The 25,149-nt window shown below is 38.9% G+C and overlaps 1 protein-coding gene across 3 annotated transcripts in view; it reads left to right on the top strand.

Annotated features, from left to right (window-relative positions):
• Window positions 1-25,149, top strand: part of heph (polypyrimidine tract-binding protein 1 heph) — a 100,728-nt gene that overhangs the window by 39,856 nt on the left and 35,723 nt on the right. For all 3 annotated transcript variants that reach the window (XM_088046711.1, XM_088046708.1, XM_088046710.1), the window contains one exon: window positions 15,816-15,917. In XM_088046711.1, the coding sequence (XP_087902837.1) occupies window positions 15,825-15,917 (93 nt within the window). In that variant the 5' untranslated portion in view covers window positions 15,816-15,824. The remainder of the gene's footprint in view (window positions 1-15,815; window positions 15,918-25,149) is intronic.

Genomic DNA, 25,149 nt, shown 5'->3' with positions numbered 1-25,149 from the left:
ACTGCTTCTCATAATTAAATTATTAACGTTGTCAAATTATTAATAAATCGTGTCGTTGTATAATCTTATTTCGACAGAATGCCAAAATTTAGTTTCGAATCGGTGGAGATGAGATTTACCTACCTGTTATTTCCGCCGTCGCCGTCGCGACGACATCCGATAAATTTAACATTGTTGTATTAATTTACGGAACATTTACGAAAGTGTTCCACACCGTAACAGTGTATCACGTACGAGCCCCATGAGTACTCTTAGTAATAATTAATTTGGAGGTGCCGGATCCAATTTTCAACTTTAAAACTCCCAATTCATTGTGAAAGTAGAAGTCCGGGTCAACCATCGCGATGAATAACCAATGCTTCGGATATATTGGAGGACTCGGAAACCCTACACTTTTAAATAGTAATTTTTCGGTCGCAAGTTCAAGTTTTACGTACGTCGGATTGGATTCTAGTGTCAAGTCCGACGACATATCGGAAGTCAGTTTTCATTACATGCACTAGAACTATAAAATGGGTTAACGACCATCGACAAGGTTGTGCAATTAGCCGACCAATCCGTTTTGTAATAAGGACGTCAAATGGCTTTTATATCAGTAGATACGGTTCGGAATGCGAGGCTCCATAAGGGAACAATATGAATACTTTGTTAGGACATGAAGGAACACTTTTAGTTCTATTTACTTTCGGTGTCGGCATGTTCGACCTTGACTGTTTTGAAACTGATGATGGTGATGCTGCATCTTGTGGCGTAATTCGAAAGTGTTGAGATTAAAGGTCATGCGGTAGTCTCTTCTAGACAAAAAATCTGATCTCCGTAAAGTAGGTCTCGATCTATTTTGGCTGCCGTCGATGAGAAGACAATCCGTCCTGCCGAGGAAAGTCTTCTTTGCCAAAAGTCGTGATGAATGTTTACATTATAAATTATGTGAGACGCGTTGGATTATTTTTTGTTTACTTATGTCATCGGCGTCTCCCAATTTAAAATAGTCTTAACAGATGCGTCCGAGATTTACACGTTTTAAATCGTCCGCGACGTCGTACTAAATCAAAACTTCACAAGACGAATGTCTCCCACATTCTCAATTAGGCTTTAGCGCCGCATCCAGGTTCGTTTGTGGGACTAAGAAAGTCCGAAAGCAATCTAATTTCGTCGCTAAAACTAATTCTGACCCCAAAGTGCAGCCCTCATTCACAGGCAATTGGTTTCAAATCCAATAAAGTCGTTGTGTTACGACGGCCAATCCAGTTACCCACCGACATTACCAGAAAGGCTAATAGGAATTCAACAAGTGTTGTTTGGCGGAGGAAAGGTCTGGCGTCACGCCAAGTCAATGCTTTGCTTTTTTGACAGTTTGCCGTGCGTGCGCCCGTAGAACACTTTTTATCTACCCCAGTGTGCAAAACGACGTGTCTTGTTGAATTATTGGAATTAAGAAGGATTCTTTCCTAAACCAACACGATGAATTTACGTGGAAATCATTCCAAATTGCCTGTTACCAAGAATAAGCGTAAGCTGTTTTAAATTGGGATTAATAGTGGGTGATTGGAGAGCAAATGGCGGGTCATGAGGGTTAAATGATAATTGGAAAAATGTACATCATCTGAGCTGTATCAGTCATGAAGCGGTGAAATATTTGCATTCACAGCGACATAAATGTTATCAACAGATTTTGATGTAAAAATTCAGTCGCTGTTAGCGAGAGATTTATTGACGTTTGTTGCATGCCGCAACTGCATCATAAAAAGTCCTGAGAATGTTTGAATTCATACGTTTTCTTCTTACCTAATATTACCAAACGGTTTTTTAACAAAATGGAATATTCATCCAAGACAACTATCACTTCAACGTGAATTAAGATAATGAATTTTGTCATTGGAGGGTTTTTAAAGGCGCCTCAAGGTAAACGGTAATCTTCCTTTCAAAGCTACGTTTTCACTTCGCCACTCTAAGAGGATATTAGGAAGAACTTCCACATTTCATGATCAAACTTAGCTGAACACTTACCTGCTTGTTTCAAAATGAGTGTTTATTCTTTTGCACCTGCTTGACTGTATTATTTTTATGATTGCGATCCGATGATTTCTATGTTTGTTTGCCAACTGGTATTTTCGAAACGGCCACAAAGTACATTATAATGACATTAATGTTGAACATTTTATCAATTTCAAAGTAAACAGACCACCTGTAAGCATCAGCTCTCTCTGTTCTTCTCTTTAAAAATCGTGTAAAGCCAAGGTTATCCACGAGTGAAATCATTTATCCGAGGGCTATAACTCTTCTAATTCGCTAAATAAATAATATTTCACAACTGCTAATATCCAAGCATTGAACTGACAATTAATTCTTTGTTCCCGTTACATCAAAGCACTGTTGAGCCTCTCCCAAAGATAAATCTGTCCGCTCATTCTCACTCCTTCTTTCATGATTCGGTTAGTCGAACAGTCAACCGCCCCCACGTTTTTTCTAAATTATTAGAACGTCTTTTCAACAGTTTCATTGATGTTTACGCGACAGTGGCTCGTCGTTGCTCAACTTTTATTAGTGTGACGAATTCTGGCAGACGTTTTGACGCTCCCTTTCGTTTGCTGTCTGCTAGCGATTTGGCCGTGATAGTTTTAATCTTCGGCGACGTCGGCGCGGACTTGAAATTATAATCTCGAAGCTGATCCCTGGAGACCGGACCGGAGTTAATGTTCGAGGTTAAGTAAAAGATGCGGTCGAGACGACAATCGTTTATGGGAACGAAACTCAAGGGCGGCGGCAATTTGCAAAAGCGCCGCATTTTTGTTTTTTGAAAATATCGACCTTGCTGGTTAAAAACTTGTTCGGTTGGGAAGTTTGCTTTGAGAGGTTTGAGGAAGTTTCTGCTTGGTATTAGATGTTCCTTCGGATGAGAGAGCCTTTTCAAGTGGTGATAGCTACTTTGTAGTAAATCTATTCATTTGGTAGAATTTTCAAGTTAGCTGGCTAGAGCAAAAATACTTTCTCTAACGCTTGGGAACAGCGATCGTTACGCCATCCGCAAATAGAAAACCCACTTGAAGATCAACTCATGAACTGGGGCATCAATCGTCGGTTTGATTATACCAGTCTATTTTTCATTTTTCAATCCATTTCCATCAAAATAAAAAGGTTTACGTTGAGACGATAAAAAGCGTAATATTTTTGGCTCCGTTCCAAGTGTGGAAAGTTTGGTGGCATAAAAATTCAAACGTATTGTGATCCGTGTCAGATGTGAGCTCAACCTCGTCGATCTTCATTAGTTTTCGTAGTCAAATGACACCATAACTACAATACAAATTACAACACTCTTCTGGTTCCGTAACAGTTTAGAATTGGCCGCGATTTCTTCGTTTTGTGCCAAATTTTATATCCTACCCTGGTTCAATTTATTATTAAGTATCCATGGTACAAATTGTTATTATCCCATTTTTCTACCAAGATGAAAACAAGATGTAGGTTATGTTTAAAAAGTCGTTCTTCCGGTTACCATAAACCAAAATTAACGATCCAAAGAGAATAGACTAATTGTCGGTTAATTTGAAACGCCCGGTATGTAACACCGAGTGAAAAATTAATCGTTTATTATAATTTGTTGGTTTTATAGCGACAAGGGAACTTGGCCACGTTTCAAAGCACTCATAACTAATGTAAGTTGCGGCAAATTTGTATAAAAGCATCAGGTAAGAGACTGGGATGATTAATGTGGAAATTTGCGAAACGTTTTCTTGTCATTCACCTTTCTAGAGGGATCTAATTCATCCTTTGGGAACGACGTTTCGACCTCGACTCCATGGTGATTTCCGAACGGGAAGATTTTTTTAAGTCCGTGACCGAGAATTATAAATAAACGCGGCCTGATAAAAAGTGATTTATGTAAATTACGAGTTGGGCACTCGCCAAAACGTCCATTTGTTGGTTGGAGATATCGTGAGCTATTTATGTTTATGCCGAGGGTTGTTGTTATTCGTTTCGACTAAAATTACCTGTTTTGCTAAATCAAGGGTTGGAATCGACCACGCGAATACTACTTTATTAGAGGTGGAATTCTTCTGGATTTCAAGTGGGTTCATCGACGAGCGCTGTATTAAATATAATCGAACAATACATTGGTTTTCAAATTTCAGTTCTGAAGATTTCGGAGTTTTCAGGTTTCTATTTTTACAGCCTGATAGCTCAAGTTTGTATTTCTCTAGACCTTCTATTTATACTTCCCAAATCTTCTTCTCTTGTCTCCATCAGGCGTCATTAGACAGTCCAGTCCGGTTAAGAATTTTGAAGATGAAATACACACTACTGCCTTTCTTTTTGTAAAACACATTTTCAAAGCTTGATCAGCCTGCGAGGGTTTTTTTGGTGGAGGTAAACCTTGCGGAGGTGTAAGAAAACAAAGCTAGGATCACCGTGGGAATGAAAGATTAGCTCGAAGCTCAAAAATAGAAGACGGTTTTCGACCCACTGTGAGCAAACAAAAGATACAAATTTGTACTTGTTCCGTCAATCAAACAAAAAGTCCTCGAATATGGGAATAGAGAAAACCTGTAAAACTTTGGATTAGCCGGAGGCCAATTAAATGATAAAATCGTTTCTGATAAGCAAACTGAAATTGTAAATACACGCTTGATTGAAAATCTTGGCTTTTTATTACTTTGTTTTTTGCTTGCGTGTGAAGTTAACTGTTTTAAAAGTGCACAAGAGTATCCTCTAAACACAAAATAACAATGAAATGAACAGATACATTATACAGCAATAACAGGCAGTTGGGAGCAGCAGCAACGGCGCCAAAGTACAACTAATTAAAACAATCGAGCCGGATGTAATTACCCCGTATTTTAATTAACAAATAGGTAGAGAGATCAAAAGCAAGTGCAAATTACAGTGGTAACCGCTAAAATTATTTTAAATGGCTCAACAATACCGGTCGGGAGTTGAGGGGGTGCATTAGTTAACGTCTGACCTGCGACGTAACGACCTGTGCTAGTGTCAACAATCACCCCGTTATGTGTTGAAGGGGATGGTTTTTTCGTGGGGCGTCGAGGCGCGCGCGCTCGATTAATAACGAGGTGGCGTTAGTTTTTTCAACGGATGTTTGGGGGCGGCGAACAGGTGTCCGCGTTGACAAATGTGTCGTAAGGCGTCGGAAACTGCGGCGCATAAATTACTAAACCATCAGACAAAGGCTCGGAATTTACATTAGGTTAATTGAATGTAGTCTGGCTGCGGAACGGCAGTGGGGGGTTGAGATGTTCGTGCATTATAAATGCTAATGTATGATATCATCTGTAAAATGGGGATGAAATATACGATCGAGTTGTGGAGAAAAATAGGAGGGATGCAACTGGAATTGATCTCGATGCGATGGGCTTTACGTGCTCAGGTGATATTACAGGGAGGGTTTCAGGGGATGGGAGTTTACGTACGTGTCGAAGGAAGTTAAGCTAAACCACGCTGCACTGAGTGGTTGATGGCTCTGATCAAGAAGGAATTAACCGGAACCAATCTCTTACAACGGATGGCAAATCTGCGTTCCGGGGAAATATTATAGTTGACCGAAGTTTCAGTGACAATCAACTGTTGGAAAGTTGACGTTGTGCTTAATTTATCTCCGACTTTAACAAGAGTTTTTCTGTACCTGACACCACTCTGAAAGATGGAGTTTAAATTCCCTGCATTAAACTCGCAGTTTATTAGTTTACTTTAAACTTTAATTTGTCATTTAAACGCGAGAAAAATATATCATGCGTTTCACGCTTCAATTGAGATTTGGATCGCACATTTTTGTAAGAATGTATTTTTATGTAGATTGCGTGCGAATATAAATCTCTCCATTTCAATGCTACATAAACAAACATACGGGTTCTTCTGGAAATCTAAAAAGTATTGATTAATTGTAGAACAATCAGGGTAAAACTCATTGGAATAAGTTGTAACTAAATAAATAACAAAATTTTTGTTGGCATTAAAATTGAAGTGGGATACACTTAAGCTTTTAATATCATTTGCATATAATTAGCTTTTCATTGCGATTTAATTGTAATATAAGAGTATTATGATGCAACATTATACTAAATTTACATTAAACCGTACTATTATTATTTAATGACTAGTATTAAATGCTAGCCAAGTACAGTTCAGTCCACGGGGTTTACAGTCCTATTTCAAAACTCTTTTTCTTTCATAATTTGCTGGAAAATTAACTGAAAGCACTGTTAGTTCAAATTTAGAATCATCAATCGAAGACAGATGGAAGATTCATTTATAGATTTAGTTCGTTAGCCATGTTGAGATGGCGCCTTTAGTTGACTGGTCAAATCTACACTGAAGACAAAGGCACTCACTGAACCCGCATAATTACATAGTTAATTGCCCCACATAAGTTAATTTTTGAAAAGCTAAACTTGGCGTTTTTTTTAGAATATTAAGAGCAGCACATGCCCCCTTAACATTTCACCCTACATCAAACAATTTAATCAGAGCATAATTTTCCTTTCTTGCTTTCCTACACTTCCCGAAAATAAATCACCACCACCATCAGCACATATGAGCGTATTACTATAATAGATTTAAATTAATCGATCCGTGCGGATTTCGAAAGCTCCCGTAATAAGGATTGAGTTATTTACATCACCAGGGGTCCATTATTTACTTTTAATAGGAATTTCTGGGGCTTTATTGCACAAAATAAATCTGCGTCCGACGGTGGCTTCCAGGCTTCGAAATCAAAATATAAAATATCGCTTTTCTCGGTCTCGTGTTCTTCGTGTGAGAATGAAATTAAATTCGATGGCTAGCCCGGCGCATCCACCATTTTTGCGTTCGAGAAATTTTGTGGACTAGTACTCGGCCGACGAGCATTACCATAATATTGTAGTTATGTTGGCCGTTAGCTGTTAGCTTAAATCAACTCCAGTTGGTTTTGTATCATCGTCGCAACTGCTTGCGGTTACTCTTCCTGGATGTGGAATGTGAGTTTGTTTAGACTGATTTGAAAGAATCATAAAACTACCGGTAATTACCATTCGCTTCATAAATAAGAGCGGCTTATGCTCGGTAATCCACCAACCATTATTATCGTGGATGAAGAACATTCGATTTTTAGTGCTCTATAAACGATGCGTGGTGTTAGGCCATGCATGTGATGTTTTATTTGTGAAGTAACTTGATTTAATACCTATTATAGCTGTGTTATTTAGAATCGGGAACAGTTAACTGTCCACCCCGTAGATTCACGATCTCTCCTTTTTATGAACGACCGGATTCCACAGTTGTGTTGTTTTATTACTAAGTATCCTCCGGTCGTGTTTACCATTTATTCCGCGTGTTATCGACCCTTACCTGTAAGAATGTAGGTTTACACAACGCGCTGATTTTAGAAGCTAAACGCGCGATTTATTTTGGACTGCCCTGATCTAGGCTAACTCAGGTGTTTCACACTCCATCTGCCACGGTTATTTGGATTTGTGGAACACTCTCCTTTTCGGGCCAGAACCACTCTCTCGTCACTGTTACGCAACACTGTTGAGCTGTGTAAACTCGGCTTTGGCCGTCAACCTGACCGACGAAGGAATGAAGGAACTGGTTCTTCTATCGTCGATGTTATTGCGCTGTTTAGTTCATCGTTTGTTAGATGAGGTTAACGATCTTCCACAAGAACATAAAGTTTGCGTCGAATAGGAAAATTTCATGGTTTTTATGACACATATGCTGTCCACATCGATTGGAAGACCCCACAGCAACAAGTTCCAGAATGTAGAGCTCGGTTTCCGGATGGCGTGTCCGGAGTACAGTAATGAATTTACGATGTAAATACACACGACTTTGTTCAGACGGATGAACTGTAAAATCGACGCCAAAACAAGAACACAACATCTACAGGAAATCGAAAAGAATAGGCAACAAGTTCCCGAATCGAGACAGTCGTTTTCCGGTTCTCGGATTCGGAAGTCGTCCATATCGTGGAAAATATCGACGCTGGCTTTTATCGCTCGAGAAAAATCCACGATATCGAAGGAAAGAAGAAACGGATGAATTATTACGGTGATGTGAACTGTTTTCGTTTCCGGACGTTGAAAATATTTGCCATTTTTGATGTGTCGTCCGTGTTCCGTATATTTACGCTTTACGGGCTATGAAAAATGCAACAGATTAGTTGAACCGTATGGCCGGAAAAAGCGTCGCATGGGGTGGTTTTAATTGGCGAAAAAAATCCGATCGGTTTGGAATTTGATATTGAAAAGCCACATTTTTGTAGATTTTGCCGCATTGCTTTAGGGGTTTAATCCACGGGGTTTTCGATGTATTAGTTCAATAATTAATAATGAAAAATATCATAATTGGTTGGATTAAATTCAAATAGTTTCGTAATTTTCTTCAACTTTCAGTTTATTGTCACCTTTCACGTGTTATTTTATCCATGGCTGTATTTCTTGGTGAATCAAACACCAGTTGAATGCGGAATCAATTCCCGGTCACGAGAGGCTCTTCATATTCATGCGCTTCACGTCTTCAGAGGTGACGTCACCGTTGTCATCTTTATTTTGAACCGAGTTTGTTAATACCGGTTGTACACAATTCACGTTGTAAAAGTTGGTAGAAATAGTCACCTGTGTAAATAGCGCAGATTTCGTGCCTTCTCGCATAAGATAAGGTTTTTTCCCGGACGATCCTGACATGAGATGATGTATCACCACAAAACGCAGACTTGTGCAAGTTTCCCGGATTTTCTGTGTGTAAACGGAGATTATCTCATTATTGGTTCTGGCTGTGGGGTGTTGACAGACTGGACGGTCAAAATGGGACGATGTAGACGAAATTAATTATTCCACGTTATACAATCAATATGATCCGATTACTACCGATTGGCTGATCAGTGTCGCTTATTTGCCCCATTGCAATCATATTAATCGATGTGGTGGTTTTTACGGATTCCTTTTAACTCGGAGACGAGTCGTCTATGGATTTTCTTATCTGGCAGAAACCTAAAGAGTTTATTGGGTGGTATTCAGCCGTCATGTATGGCATCAATACCGAACCCGGAGTTTTCAAAGGACCCACTTCGCCTTTCCCTTGTAATTTAATCCTTATGTGGAGATTTCGCATGTGAAATATGATTGATTTCTCGTATATACCCGTCGCTGAAGTACATTTTCAATTTTTTTTTCTTTTCTTCTATTTTCACCTTTCTCTCCTTTTACCGCGTCGTGAATAAATCTCTCGAGGTGGTAACGAGTGCGGAAATGGGTTCGGGCGGTTATTTTTACGGCATCCAATGATGCCCTCCTTTTATGCCAAAACCGAATTAAGCCAAAGGGTTTTCGATTATGAAGCAATTTTTGCTAGCAAAGTAAATATTTATGGCCGTAAATAAACAGTTTATGAAGTCGGTCTGCTATCCCACGGCCCAATCATTTATTTCTGCTCTAATTCAACGATTTTATATCGTTTTTATCGCCGGTACGTTTTTGTTGCAGTTACAGCAGCCGATATAAAATTTTAACGCAGATAAACAAAGCCTCAACTATTTATTTTCAATTATAACGAGCGCGACCAGGAACTGCTTACCCCGGAAATTTCAGGGGCGCTTTTCTTTTTTGGCCGTAACTCATTTTTTGAGTCATCATATGCTTCGTTTTCGCGGAGGTCTCCTACGTGGCCCCATAACTGCAAACCGACCCACGCGATTATCCATTCAGGTTCAGTCCACTTCTTCCGGATCCGCCTGTGCGGAAGTCATGACTTCTGTTTGGGGCACCTCCCACGAAATATTTCTCTTTTATTCTCTGTTGTGAACGCGGCTTCTCAGGTTCAAGGTTTGCACCTGAACTTGCGTTCACATGATCCGGTTCCACCGCTGTCCCCCTGCCCGAGCTCGCTGACCACGACGGCCTCGTCTGCGTGCTTGCCGAAGTGAGGAGAGTGATCGTTGATTTTAGTATTTTGTTATGGTACTTTTACTTTTGGCGATGACCTAGGCGGCGATACGCAAGTTGCATAATCTTCACTCCAATGATCGTACTAATGACGTCAAGTTCCTTTGCGAGTCCCGGATAAAGGACGATCAGAAAATGTTTTCTCTGAAAGCAGACTCTGGAATGGCTCGACTAACATCGTAAATGTAAGGGGAATGCCGGCTTTTGTGTAGGACACGGAGAAGCCGTGCGATTTTGACGAATGCTCGTATCGCTCACATCCGAATTACATAACTGCCTATATTACATACCGATCCCGTTTACCTGCGCTCCGGGGTCCGGACTCGATCCGGCTCTACGAAACCCGAGCAGAAGGCCGCTTATCCACAAACGCTCTCTAAATTAATTTCGGTTTCACGTAGCCATATTGTTTTGATTTAATTAAGATACCTCCCGCTCACTTTATTAATGGTGAATTCGGAACTGCGCCGCGGCGATACCGCCGCATCCGTGTCGTAATGACGTCGAATACACCAGGTTCGAGGTTTTTCCATCAAACGAAAATTAATAGCTACAATAATCGGTAAAGAGTTAATTACGATCGACGACGTGCCAGACGCTTAATTAAGTACGAGCCTTTGTAGTACTCAAGGGACAAAGGACTGTTCCTACATTTTGTAGTTTTTCTTCTCGACTTTCCCAACAAACAGTACGTTTCCTAATCGGTTTAAAGTAGGTCGGTACACGTAATCTCCAGAAAAATCGGGGTCTGCTCGGGATGGGATTGTTCCGGAGGGTTTCATTTAGGTACACATGTTCGAAGAACCATACTCGGGAGTAACCAAATTGTTTGCGTTGCTAAATCGAAAAAGAGACCTTTACCGCACCATCGATCGCATAGATAATGACGAGGGAAATTCCACTGATGGGTTGAGATTAAGCCGAAGATCCTTCCGCCAACAATTGTGTCGACAGCCCACACAAATTGAAAGTGTTTTTCGTTTTTAAGATCTTGGACAGGATCGTTGTCATCGGTGGCGGCTTACCTCGTCGTTCGTAATCGCCACCCCCGTCTGGTAATCAAAATGTTTTTCTGTCCCCGCCTGCCCAATTAACGTCGACACGCCATGAAAAGTTGGTCTGGCGATCCAACAGGTACCGAACAAATGGCCGTGTTTCCGTTTCAGCTCACGTCAGTTCCTTCCACTAATCTCTTTCTGATTGCCTAACTTTGACATATATATTAGACCCGGGTTTCATCCCTGCCACTGACGGCGCGATCCGATTTCGCTCTTCTCTAAATCTCCGAATGAAGGGGTGAAAAATAAGAGGCCGTCGTCAAGAGGGCCACTTGTAAGTCGTGCCCCAAGTGCTCGGTGAATTATGGACGCAACCCCCGTATCCGGGGCGCAATTAACGAAAGACCTATTCCGGCCACTCCGGTCGCACTTAGACCGGATTTAGTACGCGCGTTACTTTACAGGGAACAAGAGGCGCGGAAACAACGAACCGTGACATCTGGAGTATGCTGAGTGTGACGGTACGAAAATACGACCCGTTGCGGACTGCTGGGTTTCTTTGTTGGCGACGTTGGTGTTATTATCTGATTGGTGGGAAAAGTTTATTGCTGGAGCGATGAAGATTTTATAGGAATTCCCATTTTCTGCGAAGGCTCTTATAATCCACATGTGGGACTGTCAAAGATAAAGAGCTTTATAAAGTCAGTAAAAATTGTTTACTTTGGGTAAATAACGATGAGCGCAATCATAAAAGACCAGAGTTTCCCAAACCCCACTGGCACGTGCCGCAGAGACCTCTAATTTGCTTTTAGGGTCTTTATCTACCCCGATTGTGTATTTGTACTCTTATCACACTTTTGTTTAATTAATTATTATCTGTAATTCTTTATTGTAGACGTTTCCCGTGGAAATTGTTTGAGATACACTGAATTACTTTATTACAGTAAAAGGAAATTCCGCGGCATCGTCGGGAATCGAATTGTTATCTCTCGGTTGTTTGTCAGACAATATATTTAATAAAAAAATCGATTGGCTTATAAAAATATGATTTAATAAGTTTTTCTGTCGAGAGTCATCAATTTTATTATTATTTTCTAGAATTTTCTAGTTCAAAAAATACAAGTTTCATTGAAATAGGAAGCAAAAATCTTCGCTTGGAATTAATCATTTTACAAACTATGCCGATGACAACGAAACTTACTCATTCGCCGGAAATTTTGGGATCCCTGCCAAGATTTTTTAAGATTAAAATCGTGATTTATGTCATCGTTTAATTTGATGAAGATATATTTCACAACTTCAGGTGCTGATTGACATGTTCATTCATTTTTGAGCAATACTCGAAACGAAAATATAATTTTGGAACATGAACAAGCAAAATAAATACAAAGTTTCACTGGTCGCAGCTGCCGAACTTATTTTATGAACCTCGGTAAACATGTAATATTCGGTTTTTGAAAAGTAAACTGCTTGGCGGGTATTATTTATGTCGTAATTTTCCGTGGCTATTTACAGATCTGTCCCAACACCTCAAGAGCGATTTTTAATTTATCTGTAAAACAATGGCACAAACGCGTGTGTAATTTAAGAACAATGAATGCAGTTGTGGATCGAGTAGTTTTTTTCAACAGCGAAGTTGATTAAATTCCATAGTCTTCCCATGGAACTAATCTTTGATGGACTTTACTGTTTGGCATTCCTGACCTTCGGTTGATTTCACGCTAAAGAGACACCATCGCTGCAATTTTTCGCTAATAAATTTAATGAAACGTAAAATCAACAATTTCATAATTACAAAGCTCGCATCAAGAGTTCAAGCACTCGGTCATGGAAGCGTGCACGTGACCGATTCTTCCTTTAAATGTGAATGAGTTATTATTTCAGAGGCTTGTTTTCCTGTAAATTTGACTGTTCTTATCTTATTCCATTGTTCATGTTTTATTAATTGTTACGAGGGCAACGTACAGTTTGGCGTTCTCACGGAATATTAAAGAGGTGGGAAAACTGCCGCTTTTCTGAAAATACAACTTCCATTGTAAGAAAATGGAATTCAGATTTTGCTTCATTATCGTTGATGTGGGGAGATTTTGTAGTTTTTCCTGGATTAGGCAAAGACCGAAAGGTAAACTGCGGTTCTTTTGGTAAAAAGACGTAGGCGAAAATGACAAGTGTAGGGAATAATTAATACCTCTGAGATGTTTGCCTAATCCTGAATTTTTGAGGGTGTTTCGAAATGGTTTTTTGGCAGTTTTATATAAACTAACATTGCGGTGCAGCTGAAAGCATTTATCCACCTCAGTCAGCATTGTCAGTTTCGTGCCAACGGTTTCCAGTGCAATATTGGAATATTCAGTGCACGGTACGTTGAGTTATTTCACCGAGCGCCTCGAGGAAGTAGTCAAATGTATATTAAGGAGCTAATTCTTCCAGATTTTCCCTTGATTCTTTAAACAGACGATTGTTAAAGAAGACTGCCTCGTCTTTTTTATTTATTGACAGAATCAGCTCAATTTGCCGCGGGTACAGACGACTTACTCCTTTTGTCGTTTCTTTGGAATCATCAAACCAAACGAAATACTGAAACTGTCATCTCCCGATGCGTTCAGCACGTTTCTGTTTTGACTCATTTCTTTCTCGAATTCGTGATGCTCTTCAAAGAGACGTCTGGAGACACTACCCCCTGGCGTGATCTCCGGTAGCGTCCGGCTCGTTAATAAATGGGGTTCGCTCTTTCTCTACACTAACAAAGGGACAAGTCGTGTTCGTGGCGTTCGCTCCGGATGCGTGTTCGAAGAATCATTAGTGACTAATCCGCAGCTTTTTTCTCTCCGTTGGATTATGATTTTTGGAAAATAGCTTCCGGGATATGTGTGCAGACAGTTTATGAGATGGTGATGATTAAGTGTCAGCGGAAATTTCAGCGGCTCGCATGCCAGCAGAGAATTCCACTCCGCGCCGCAAGACGCGTGAGGTGATATACAACATCAATTAGCATGTTTTGGACACTTTCCAAGGCGATTTTGTTGATGTTCTTGGAGGTCGGAACGTCTAATTGACGTCGACTATTTACTGGGTTATTATTGTTGTCGTTGCTTTAATTGCGATAATTTCCCACATTTCGCAAGATCGTCGTACCGGCGAGATTCGTAGAGAACGCTACTGCGGGGAATTGCACGTGTTAGAGATACTTGCGAGAATTCTATAAAGCAACTTTGTCGTTCTTTGAACGTATTACCATTCAGTGGCAGGTTTGTACTAATGATGCTAAGAATAATTTTATTTACGAACATTCAATTTGTTTTGTTGAAAGACGCGACATATGTTCTTGGGCGGGTGGAGGCTCTGACGTCTTGGCGCTTGTTGGATTTCTTCGTGTTATTTGGCTGGGAGATCAACGGATTCTGCAGGCGAACTGTTGACTTGCTATTTGGCAGCATTCAAATTACCCACATTTTATGTCCTGATCTTGAATTCTTAGTTCCGCAGGTTCTAAAATCCTGTTAGAACGTTGTAATTGTTGGTAACTTTAATTTGAAAGTCAAATAAATGACATCGACTTCTTTGGATGATGTAGGATGTAAGGTCTGGCCCAGGGCAAGTTTTTCGTCAATCTTCCCTTTTACATTCGTTTCCCTTTCAAGCGCATTCGTAATGAATCTCGTCGACTGTGGTCGGTTGTGTTCCCACACCACATGCCCTAGACATTCTCATACGTGGAGGTTCTTGACTTTGTGCTTTTTTCTGTGATTCATAGTCTCCCACGAGCTGTTCGCTAATTGATCTGATCTCGGCTAGATGCAGAGCGGAAACGGTCCGCCCCTCCTAGAGGATATTAAAGAAGAAAAAAACGAACGCATTATAAATATGTAAATGCTCATCAAACTGGAGATTGGATTAAACAAGTAAAACAATTGAGGGAAATTAATTTTTCTGCGAGGGTTTATCTCAGGAGTGAGGCGTCAGCAATGCGCGTTCGTTCGCCCATTCCGGAACGAAATTATCAACTTTTATCAGGAAAGTACAACAATATTCGCAGGCTGATGATGTCAACTCGAAATTGAAATATGAAAAGTTTTGCAATTTAAAAGTCGTTTTTCACGAACGCTACTGACATTTTTAATGTCGTTAGCGTCGGATCTCGTCATTCCGGAATAGAGGACGTCTTATGCTCTTGGAAACATCTGTTGCGGCGAACCGATGCAGCAGGAAGTTGTAGCTGGTCGAGGAACACCTGTTGCAACATGAAAAATACAAATCTTTCTACTTTTATCTAAAATTTATGGTAATTCGAGTTTATTAACTCGATAATTAAATCCGAAACTATTTGGGGAAATAGGGCTGTAAAACCATTACCGCGGTTGATTCAACATGCAGCTAGTGGAACATTGACCTCCAACACTCGCGACTTGTGTTTGTTTTTGGCGCTTTTTTCCAGCGACACGACAAATAGAAGGTGATAAAATTTTAACGCGATTACGCGACTACAAGAGAAAAAGGGCTTATTATTCCCCTCGTAAAGTGCTTTTTACATATTAAAGCGCTCCACTGCTTCTGACGTTCTGTGCATCACGCGGAAGGGATTTTTTTCTATTTATTTTTCATTACGTTACTTGAATGCAGCACGTCACAAAAGACCGTACAGGTAAACAAACAAAAAACAAATTACTAGGGAAAAAATTCCGCGTTCACTACACTCATAAAAGAGAAAATCGAAACGCGGATTTCGTACTGATGAAGTTTACAATACGCAATTTAATGAAGCTTATTCGAATGTTACATCTGTGTGTTTAACGATACTTTTTCTATGCTTGTAATATCTGTTTCAGCCGGTTTAACAATGGGTTGTACTTTTGATTTTTTTATTTATTCTTTTTTTTTGTTTTAGGCTGACAATATGATGTCCTGTCCGCTACCGATCGTTCCGGTCATTCAGACGCTTCCTACCATTAATAGTCAACCAGATTATCCGATTCACATCGGCATCAAGGTGAGTACTGTCTGGTCTTACCAGTTTCCAACTTGTCTCTACCCGTTTTTACGTGTTTTATCCCCGTTTTTGTTGTTAAAAATCTGCATCCTTTTGTATTTTCACATGGACAATTGCAAATCGATACCTTTCACATCCTGTGTGTACCAAACTTTTTTTTAGAACAAAAAACAAGAATTTTTAATTATTCTAGGGCGTTTTTGTTAGCCCGGAATATACGAAGAAGTACGAATTCGTTCGAGGACAAACTCAAAATCCAAAGTTTTATATTCTCCTCTGAATGCGTTACTTTTAACCTTAAAGCAATGAAATTTTATGAACATTATGTTCAAATTGGCGTGGATCGTATTTTTGCAACATTTTATTCCATAATTTTTAGAATTCCGCTGCACGTTGCGAGCTCAAATCAACAAATGTTTATTACAAAGAGGTCGTTTTTTCAAAGAGCGAGTGCGTTCTCTCCAATTATGTTGTTTCCCGGCCCATTGTGTCGAATTTCGTAACCAACAAAATAGTTTTAAATTTTGAAAGGATTTTTTGCAGAAATGTACAATAACGCGCAAAAACTGCGGCCACTGAAACTTGAGCGTTGAATCAACATCGCGGAACTAATTATTAAATGGTAACGGTTGAAATGAAACATTTTTAGCTCTAGTGTAGAATTTATTCGTTGTAAATTGAATTCCGGTCCGGCTTTACCGGTTATTAATTTCTGTGTTTGATTTACTCAGACATTTTATGAAATCCGTTGAGCTTGAACGTGTGTCGTGTTGTATCTGCGTAAAGTTGGGTATTGTACGATGCAATTTCTGCCGTCGTTTTGTGCCCGCTTCTTCAAATCGGATAAGACACAAGCAATTATCTAAGCGCAGTTCTGTTGTTCTTCTTAAGTCTTGTTTGTGTCCGCTTCAGTTGCTTCCTAATTTCGATGAATAATTACGCCGCCATTATTTGTCTTGGCATTTAAAGGAGTTGTTTGGAAAAGGCAAGTACTTTGAACAACTTTCGATAGAATATATCGTATAACCACGTTGTTAGAGTAACTAATCCACTTTCCGATAGATTCATTATGAAATTTGATAAGTACTTGATATGATTAATACTTTGGGCCGTAATTAGAACTGGAGTTGGTCGCTTGGTAAGATTATAAAAGCGCCTGTAGCCAACTTTGTTCGGAAGTTTGAAGCAGCAAAGGTTGAACACAACCACACGGGGATGAGGCCCTCCTACACCATCTTCTTTTTATCGAGATATTCGATCCAATCTGTACATAAAATAATCAAAATTAGTGGAAATTCCGCACGAGGAAGCCTAAGGTTTTCTAGTAAACCGTCTCCAGAGAGCCATCCATCAATTAGGGGGGCAAAACGCGACAGGAGTCCTGCTACCCGACGATCTGTCACCGGCAGTACACAGACCCGACCGCACATCAGACAAACGGACCGTCGTCTCCTCGTAATTACCTATGCAAGGGGGCGAAGGGATTTTCACCTAGGGAAGTGACAGGGCGAGAGACGACTGTTTTTAATACCAAGTCTGTAGTCTTGTATTTTTAGCATGTGCTGGATGTCATCTGCGTTCAGAATGTTGACAGAAACAAATTATGTGGAGGATTTTAGTGCTGAATGTTGCGGTTAGGGCACATTTCGGTCCAATTAATTTAACCGCTTAATACTGTCATTATGTAAAGTACGATTGGACGTTGTTTCGGGATTACACAAATCTAATACCACGCTGTTATTGTAGCTTCTACATTTCATATCATTTTCGAGCGCCTTCTGCGAGTTTTGGGAAAATTTTATACGACTATTTGTAATTTAACGGTAAAATATAATTTTGTATTTCGCATTTTGCTTTCAAACTTTGTAATAAACTTATTCTGCGTATTTATTTACTTCCTGCCAAAATAAGACGTTTAAATTTTGAAATATTTACAAAAAAATGTCAAAAATTTCTTTGTTTCTAGTTACAAAATTCTAGAGCAGAAGAAACGAATTTCACAATTTTTTTTGGACGAATTTTGACTATTGAATTTTTTTAATTTTGGTAGTTTTAATCCTAGAATTACGAGATTTGTTACTTTTGACATGTTTAATAACCGTACCAAATTATAAATTTCTAGAGCGTAGGATATAAATTTAAAAATTTTTTTCTTAAAGATCTCCGTTTTTTCTTGGTACCAAATGGAGATTGCGGTTAGAATCGGCTTAGGGACCCAAATCTATTGGTTCGCATTGTCTTTATCAAAGAATTTTTTGCAACAAAAAATGCACCGTTCATTGCCTGTACAAAACTGTTGTTTATTGGATAAATTTCTGAGATATTTAACTGCACAACAAAGAATGAATTCATGATAACAATAAACGCACAACAAACGAAATCGAGCTGTGGATTTGGTGAGCAACTTTATAATTGTACTTTTGTTTATTGAATGGAAAAAGCAAAAAATGTGCGCAATTACGATTTTATTTTGTAATTTCGACTTACAATCTGCAAACATAAATATAACTGAAAAAATATGGCCTTTGGCAGGGTTATTAATAAAGTCAAAAATAGCAACTCCTAGAAATTTCATTGTGAGTGCTAAAATTATCGGAACTACAAAAATAAATGTGTCAAATTTTTTTTCTTCACCCTGAAAATAAAAATTTCTAAAATTCGTCTTTCTTCAGCTATAATTTTGGCTTTGCGCACATTTAATAAGAAAGTTAAATATAGCAACCTCTTCAAATTTGAATATGATAGTGCCAAATTTACCGGAATTACAAATTTTAATATAAAATGTCGAAAATTCTTACTTCACCCTAACAGAAAAAGTTTCTAAAATTTGTCTTTTTTGTGCTATAATTTTGGCCTTTTGAGTTGATACTGTAAGAGTAATTCAAATGAGACAAAATTCCAGTAAAGCTAAAAGCAAAGTCCAATGCAAATGCTGAAAGCAGACGACAAAGAATTTATGGAATCGAAAAAATCCAGAATTTTTCGACTCAAGGAATGTTCCCAAAAAATTTCATTATGACGAAATAAATGACCTCAAAGATTAAATCTAGAGAACATTGGAAATATGTACTAATATCCAAAGAATCTAGGAAGAAGAATATCAAAGAATTTTTCACTTTTGTATAAACGCCATTGACGTAGACAACGTCAAATGATCGCAAGAAACAATAATTATCAGCAGAACAATAATACGTCATACGACTTTTTCCCGAAATTAAGGGTTTCGAATGTACATACCGGTGACCTTCTCCTCCGAAACAAAATATCTTGACGACAAACAAGCTCGTCCGTTTCTCTTCCACCCCTCATCCCATTGAAACATTTTTGTACATCACCTTAAAATCCATTACGTCCAACGAATAAAATATAAAAACGCGCTTCGCAAAGATGGCACGTAATAAAATGAAGAACATGAATAATTTAGTCGGCCTGAAAAGGTGATGGTCCAACAAGATAAATACGACGCGTCATAAAAACAAAAAACAGTCATATTTTTAACATGAGGGGACTGTGGGGCCATCGGCAGCGTAGAACCGATTCTCCCGGGAACGGGAACGGTTTCGAGTTCGTTAGGATCTGCGGGGATTTCAAATTACGGACAATTTAGTGCACGGTGCCTTATGCGCCCGAAGAGGCCGATAGCTCAGCGGTTATGGCGGCCCACTAGGACCGCTTGAAAACATCTCCGTCGACCGGAACCGATCCGGAAAAATCGGAATCGAATATGTAAAGGTGGGAACTCACGGAAAAGTTTAAATTGGGCTCTGGCGACGATTAATCAAAATTAATTAAGTTCGCTTCTCGGCACTATTAGCGACTCCTTAAACATCCAGATAGACACAACTCTGTGTAAATACCTTTCAATTACTTACTGCCGCAAACTTTGCACAAATAAATTAACTGAACGCGAGGGGTACACATACCGGTGGAAGAGGGAAGAGGGTTGAATTTATCAGTTTGTTCAGAGCTAGGCGGTAGTCGCGAGTTTTCGTGCGGCGACATTAATTTCAATTATTGGGATTTCAGGACGGCTTTGTTTTGTCGTCTTGATAGTTTGTCGTTGCAGAGGTGACAATTTTACATACAAAAGCGAAAATCATTATACCTGGATTGCGTAGGATTGCTGGAATTGCCCACCCGCAAATCTGCGAAATTGATCAAAATTCTGCCTACAGAACTCAACGAATTCATTTAACATTTTCTTGCGATACCACTCCTCTTCACCATCATTTCCTAACCGTTGAAGTGTGCTCACTGACTTTAAATCGGTATATGGCCAATTTTTAAGTGATGAATGTGACGTGGCATAAAGCCGGCTCCGTTTAAATATTAAAACACTTGCGTATTTTATACTTAAGTTGGAAAGAGTGCGCCGTAAAACATGTTTCTGAAATAAATATAACCCCCGAGTATAGTGGCGCGCGATAAAGGAATAAAAGAAGGTAGACACATCTCGGCCTGTATAAGAAGAAAGCAAGAATTTATCTCAATAAGAGCTATAAATCTAAACGAAGCAAAATCAATTTGTGTGTTACTGTGTGGACAATCCATCTGACCAATGGATGGAACCGTACATCAGTTCCGACCTCGCAAATCCACCCAGTAACCGGATCTTTAGCCCCGGAGACCATAAAATATCAATTTATATAAAAAAAGGAAGGAGGAAACCGCTCCAGACCATTCGGAATTTATTACCTGCAAACATTCTCTCTCTAATAGCCCGTCTATTTTCAACACGTGGTTGCGGAAACGGGGTTTCTTAGTTTGCAACCCGGCGCATCCACCATTTTTTAGTGCCGGCTTTTAAACGAAATCTTGTTGCGGGAACTGATCGATATGGTTAATGTCTCATTAGTGCTAGTTAATTGCCCAGATTTAAGGCTCATAAACAAGGAAATAAGTTATATTGACATTTATTAATTGGTCGGAAAAAATGGTGTCGAGTGAACTAGAGGTTGAAATTATCTCAATTGTTTTCCTAGCTTTAATAAATTTTCGCTCATTACTCTTTCATTATTGTAATTAAATTAATGAATTGTTTATACTAAACTTCGCGGTTGATGACGGCGTCAGCGCTAATGAAATTCCAAATGATATCATAACGCGATTTAATAGTAGTCAATGAATAGAGAATGAAGTGTTTTCGTGGTGAATTACGATTTGATAAGAATTATTTATAAGTGGAAAAGTAATTGGGCCCTAACTAGACGATTCCATTCATTTGAGAATAAAAATGTACGTTGGATTTACATGGAATTCTGGCTTTATTGCTGCAAATTGACCGGATAATCATTTGTCCATTCCTGATGGATTGTCAAAGTCGGAACCACAATATCAATTAATAATTTATGAAATTTGCAAATGTAGCACCTGTGTAATGTTTGAGTGGCACGCAAAGTCCTCCAACACTCCTCGCTTTGTATGCACTCCATCGCTTGAAGAGGCGCAATTGATCCGATTGCAAGCACCAAAGCTTTCCCGTCTAATTAACAGTCAAGCGCAGTGAACGAATAAACGAGGAAGCCGGACTTGTGAGCTTTTGCAGCGTCAATTAAGTTGTTTTTGACGGACGGTTCATAGTTATTTCTTATGGTACTATTTTTTTATTATAGTTTCCGAAAGACTTTGTAAAACTTTTAAACGTCTTGCTGTTCATTCTGTGAAACTTTTAGTAGCGTGTTTATCCACTGCGTTTTAATCGTTTTTCTTCTTTATACAAAACAAATTAGAACCCTTTTACGCAAAGCTCTACTTTCCTCCAAGTCTGCCAAACATTTCTGAACTTAAGCTCGGGTTATTTTTACAACACGTGTCGACAAGAACGCTATAAAACATTTCCAACAAGACAAGATTGCAAAGGAGCAAACCAAACAACGGTAAATCTCATCTAAGCCTAAAATCGAATACAAGCTTTGCCCTGCCTAACTTCCTTCACCTGAAATAAAGAAAACACAAAAACTTGTAATTGGTGAGAGTAACTCTTGTAATTTGAAAACCATAAAGGATTCATCACATTTCTTTACGCGGTGAGCGCGAATCTTGACCGTATCGAAGGGTGGTGGGAAAGGGGTTAGTCAAACACAGGAGGGTTGTACACCTGTGGCGGCGCGTTCACCAGCCTCACCTGTGCGCGCATCAATACCTGCTGTGGACGAACTGCGCATCCGTGCACCTTTTGACGCCGGAAGACGTGTGATACGGGGTGAGAACGAAAATGAAACAGAGCAAAGGAGGGTGGTCGAGTGATCTAGATTCACACATCGACGAGTTATAAATGCCGCTCGCTAAACATGCTTGATTCCATTGAATTTCTATGCCTGACGCTGAAGACAGGAATGATAATAAAATAAAACAATAAGTACTTGCATGGTGTATAAACATCTCAGAAATTCTATGCACAATATAATTTTATCTGTTTCGATACGGTTTCGTTGCTCATATTTATGAGCAGAAATGAGTTGATTCGTTTGTGTTTACGGTAGCTGAGACAATAATTCGCGCACTTTTTTTATTTCCGGAGATATTTTTTAATAGTTTGTACCGCCGATGGGGAGATTTTGGTTTGCACATTTGCGTAAAAATCTCTTGGGCGGACAATGCGAACCTGTTGTATATGTTCATCATCAGAGCCATAATAAAACAATATCGTTATCGTTACACAAACGGGTCGGTTAATGAATCGCATTGTACAATGGCGCGCCATCAATCAAAAAACCTCCGGGTACACATTATTCGGTAAACTGGCGTTACGAGGGCGCGGGTGGAAAACGGGGCCCGGGCAATCTTTATTATTTACACGTCCATAAACATCACCATAACCTATAAATGACACGCCGTACTGTTCAGGTAGAGGACATTAAGGGGGAGGACCGGCGTCGTAAAGGAAAAAATGGCAGTGTATACGAGATAGGTTAGAGCTTTCTTTACATGATGTAAACGACGGCCATCTGTCGCAGGGTCGACAACGGTGGCGGGTGGTCTCAGGTTCTTCATAATGCTACCGTTGAATAAGACAAAATTTGTATAAAATGATGATGCAATCGTTAGGCACACGTGGCTGAGGAAGAACATTATGTGTACTGGAATTTTTCAATAATGTTCTCGGGTATTTGCGCGATTACTTACTCGCAGATTTTCTTTTTGGAACGAGACGCGCGAGCCAACAAATTGTGAAATGACGGTTTCAATTCTATTATAGCATTTTTGTACATAAAACTATCGGTAAAAGATAGATGAATAAAGCACTGCGAAACTTTTTTACTTGCAGCTTCAAACAACTGTACAGTTTTTGCTACAACACTCCAAACATCATGAATCTTTGACAAGTAGTGACATCAACAAGTTTTGACTTGCTGGAGTGTGAATTAAACTCTGTTATCATATTTTACAGGGTGAACCCGAATAAAATCTAACCAACTGGTTTTTTATTTCTAACTAGAAAAGGTGAGTTTCTGAAAAAAAATGTTTAAAAGTTGTAGGGCAGGTACCAAATTTTTAAATGTTTCTTGTCTTTAAAATTAGAATTTAGATTTTTTTTGCAGAATTATAATACATATTCTTATAGTGCTAGCTGATGCTGTAATTACGAGCATTGTAGGTACTTTAATCGGGTTCCCTCTGTATAATTTTTTCTACGTTTTGTTCTCGCTCATGTTTTTTTGTGTTTAGTTCCCAGATTTCGATCTGTTTTCTTTTTGGTCTTCTTTATCAGTAACTCATCTTCTCGTTTCGCTAATTTTAAGCAGCTTTCGGTACTCCTAGCAGCGTTTGTCTTTTTACATCTGTGAGCAGGTGATCAATCTGACTTCCTGCTGTTCAAAATTTTATTATCTTTTGTTTATGACTCGCGAAATTACCACTTTATCGCAATTAGGCAGCTTATGTGCAGTGCATGGAGAAGCAACTCTGGTTGTTTTGTCGTCAACGAGCGGTAGCAAATTCGATACAGTCGAGAGACTGCTTGTGTCTAAATTACATTACTGCTGTTTGGGAAATTCGATAAGTGTATTAGCCATATCTGCTGTATATATAGACAGACGATAATATTTGTCTGCCGATAAAGCGGCACTAATTGGGCAGATTTGCAACTTTGTGTGTTCGTTTTTTTACCTTTTCGCTCAGTGTTTGTTGGTATAAATGAGTTCAAAGATACGTTTTATTCATCACTTCATATTTTAAATATTATGGTCTGGGTTCACTGTTTACGTACTGTTGAACTTTATTAAAAGCTTAGTCATTTGAAATCCCCGTCAGATAGGTTTATTGTTGTAAACGTGGAAATTCATGGTATTCATTATTTGTGATAATCATGACTGCATTTCAATTCTCGTTTAGGAGGGATTAATGTTTAATAATACCACTTCATAAATGGCAATTAATATATAATTCGTTAAAATATTATTTCAGTTCGCTAAGCTTATGTCTAATGTAAATGCGAATTGTTAATAACGTTAGGGCATGAAACATTACGGGTCTATACGGGTCTACATGTTAACCCTGTAGCTATAAACTACATTAACCACTACGGTACAGACATACAATGTGTGTAATCTACGTTGTGTGAATGAGGAATCATCGTTATAACCGTTGAAATTGAATGAAACTGCCCAGAATTTATAGAAAACGTTTCAGAACTAAAATTTAAAACTCCAGAAATTTTTCTCCAGGCTCAAATTTCAACTTCTTCTTTATGGATTTTCTAGGTTGCACTTTAGCTTCTAAATTTTCTTTTTCATTTTCAAAATATTTTTTATTCTCTATTTTTGGTTCTTCTACAGTTTTTTTACCTTGCAGTATTTGAATCATTTGCATTCAATATATTTATTTCCTCTGATATTTACTTGGAGTTTTCTTCTACAAATCTCCTTGATTTTGTAAATTTATCAAGTTTCTGAACATTTTCCTTGTCCTTTAAATGAGTGAGATTCTCTGGATTCTTAGAATTTTGAAGAATCTGTTGATACCCACTTCCAAAATATGCATCAGCATTTGAAAACTTCAGAATATAAGATGACAAAAAGAAAAAAGAAAAATCTTAGCTCAAGGTTTAGGAAAAACTGAGGACCTGAGAGTTCATAAGCTTACTGAAAATCTGAGAGCCCGAGGACCATCTTACGATAAGCCTGTTAATAAGATGGGAACCCAAGAACTCGTGAGAATTGGTCATTTCTACTCTGGAAGATTGCTCCACTCGCCTACGGCTCGTGTCATAACTCATAACAGTTTCTTTGTG

The sequence above is a fragment of the Gnatocerus cornutus genome, chromosome 9 (genome assembly GCF_029298725.1).
Source record: "Gnatocerus cornutus isolate USDA-ARS CGAHR chromosome 9, icGnaCorn1.1, whole genome shotgun sequence".
Lineage (NCBI taxonomy): Eukaryota > Metazoa > Arthropoda > Insecta > Coleoptera > Tenebrionidae > Gnatocerus > Gnatocerus cornutus.
This window is presented reverse-complemented; position numbering and strand designations above follow the sequence as displayed.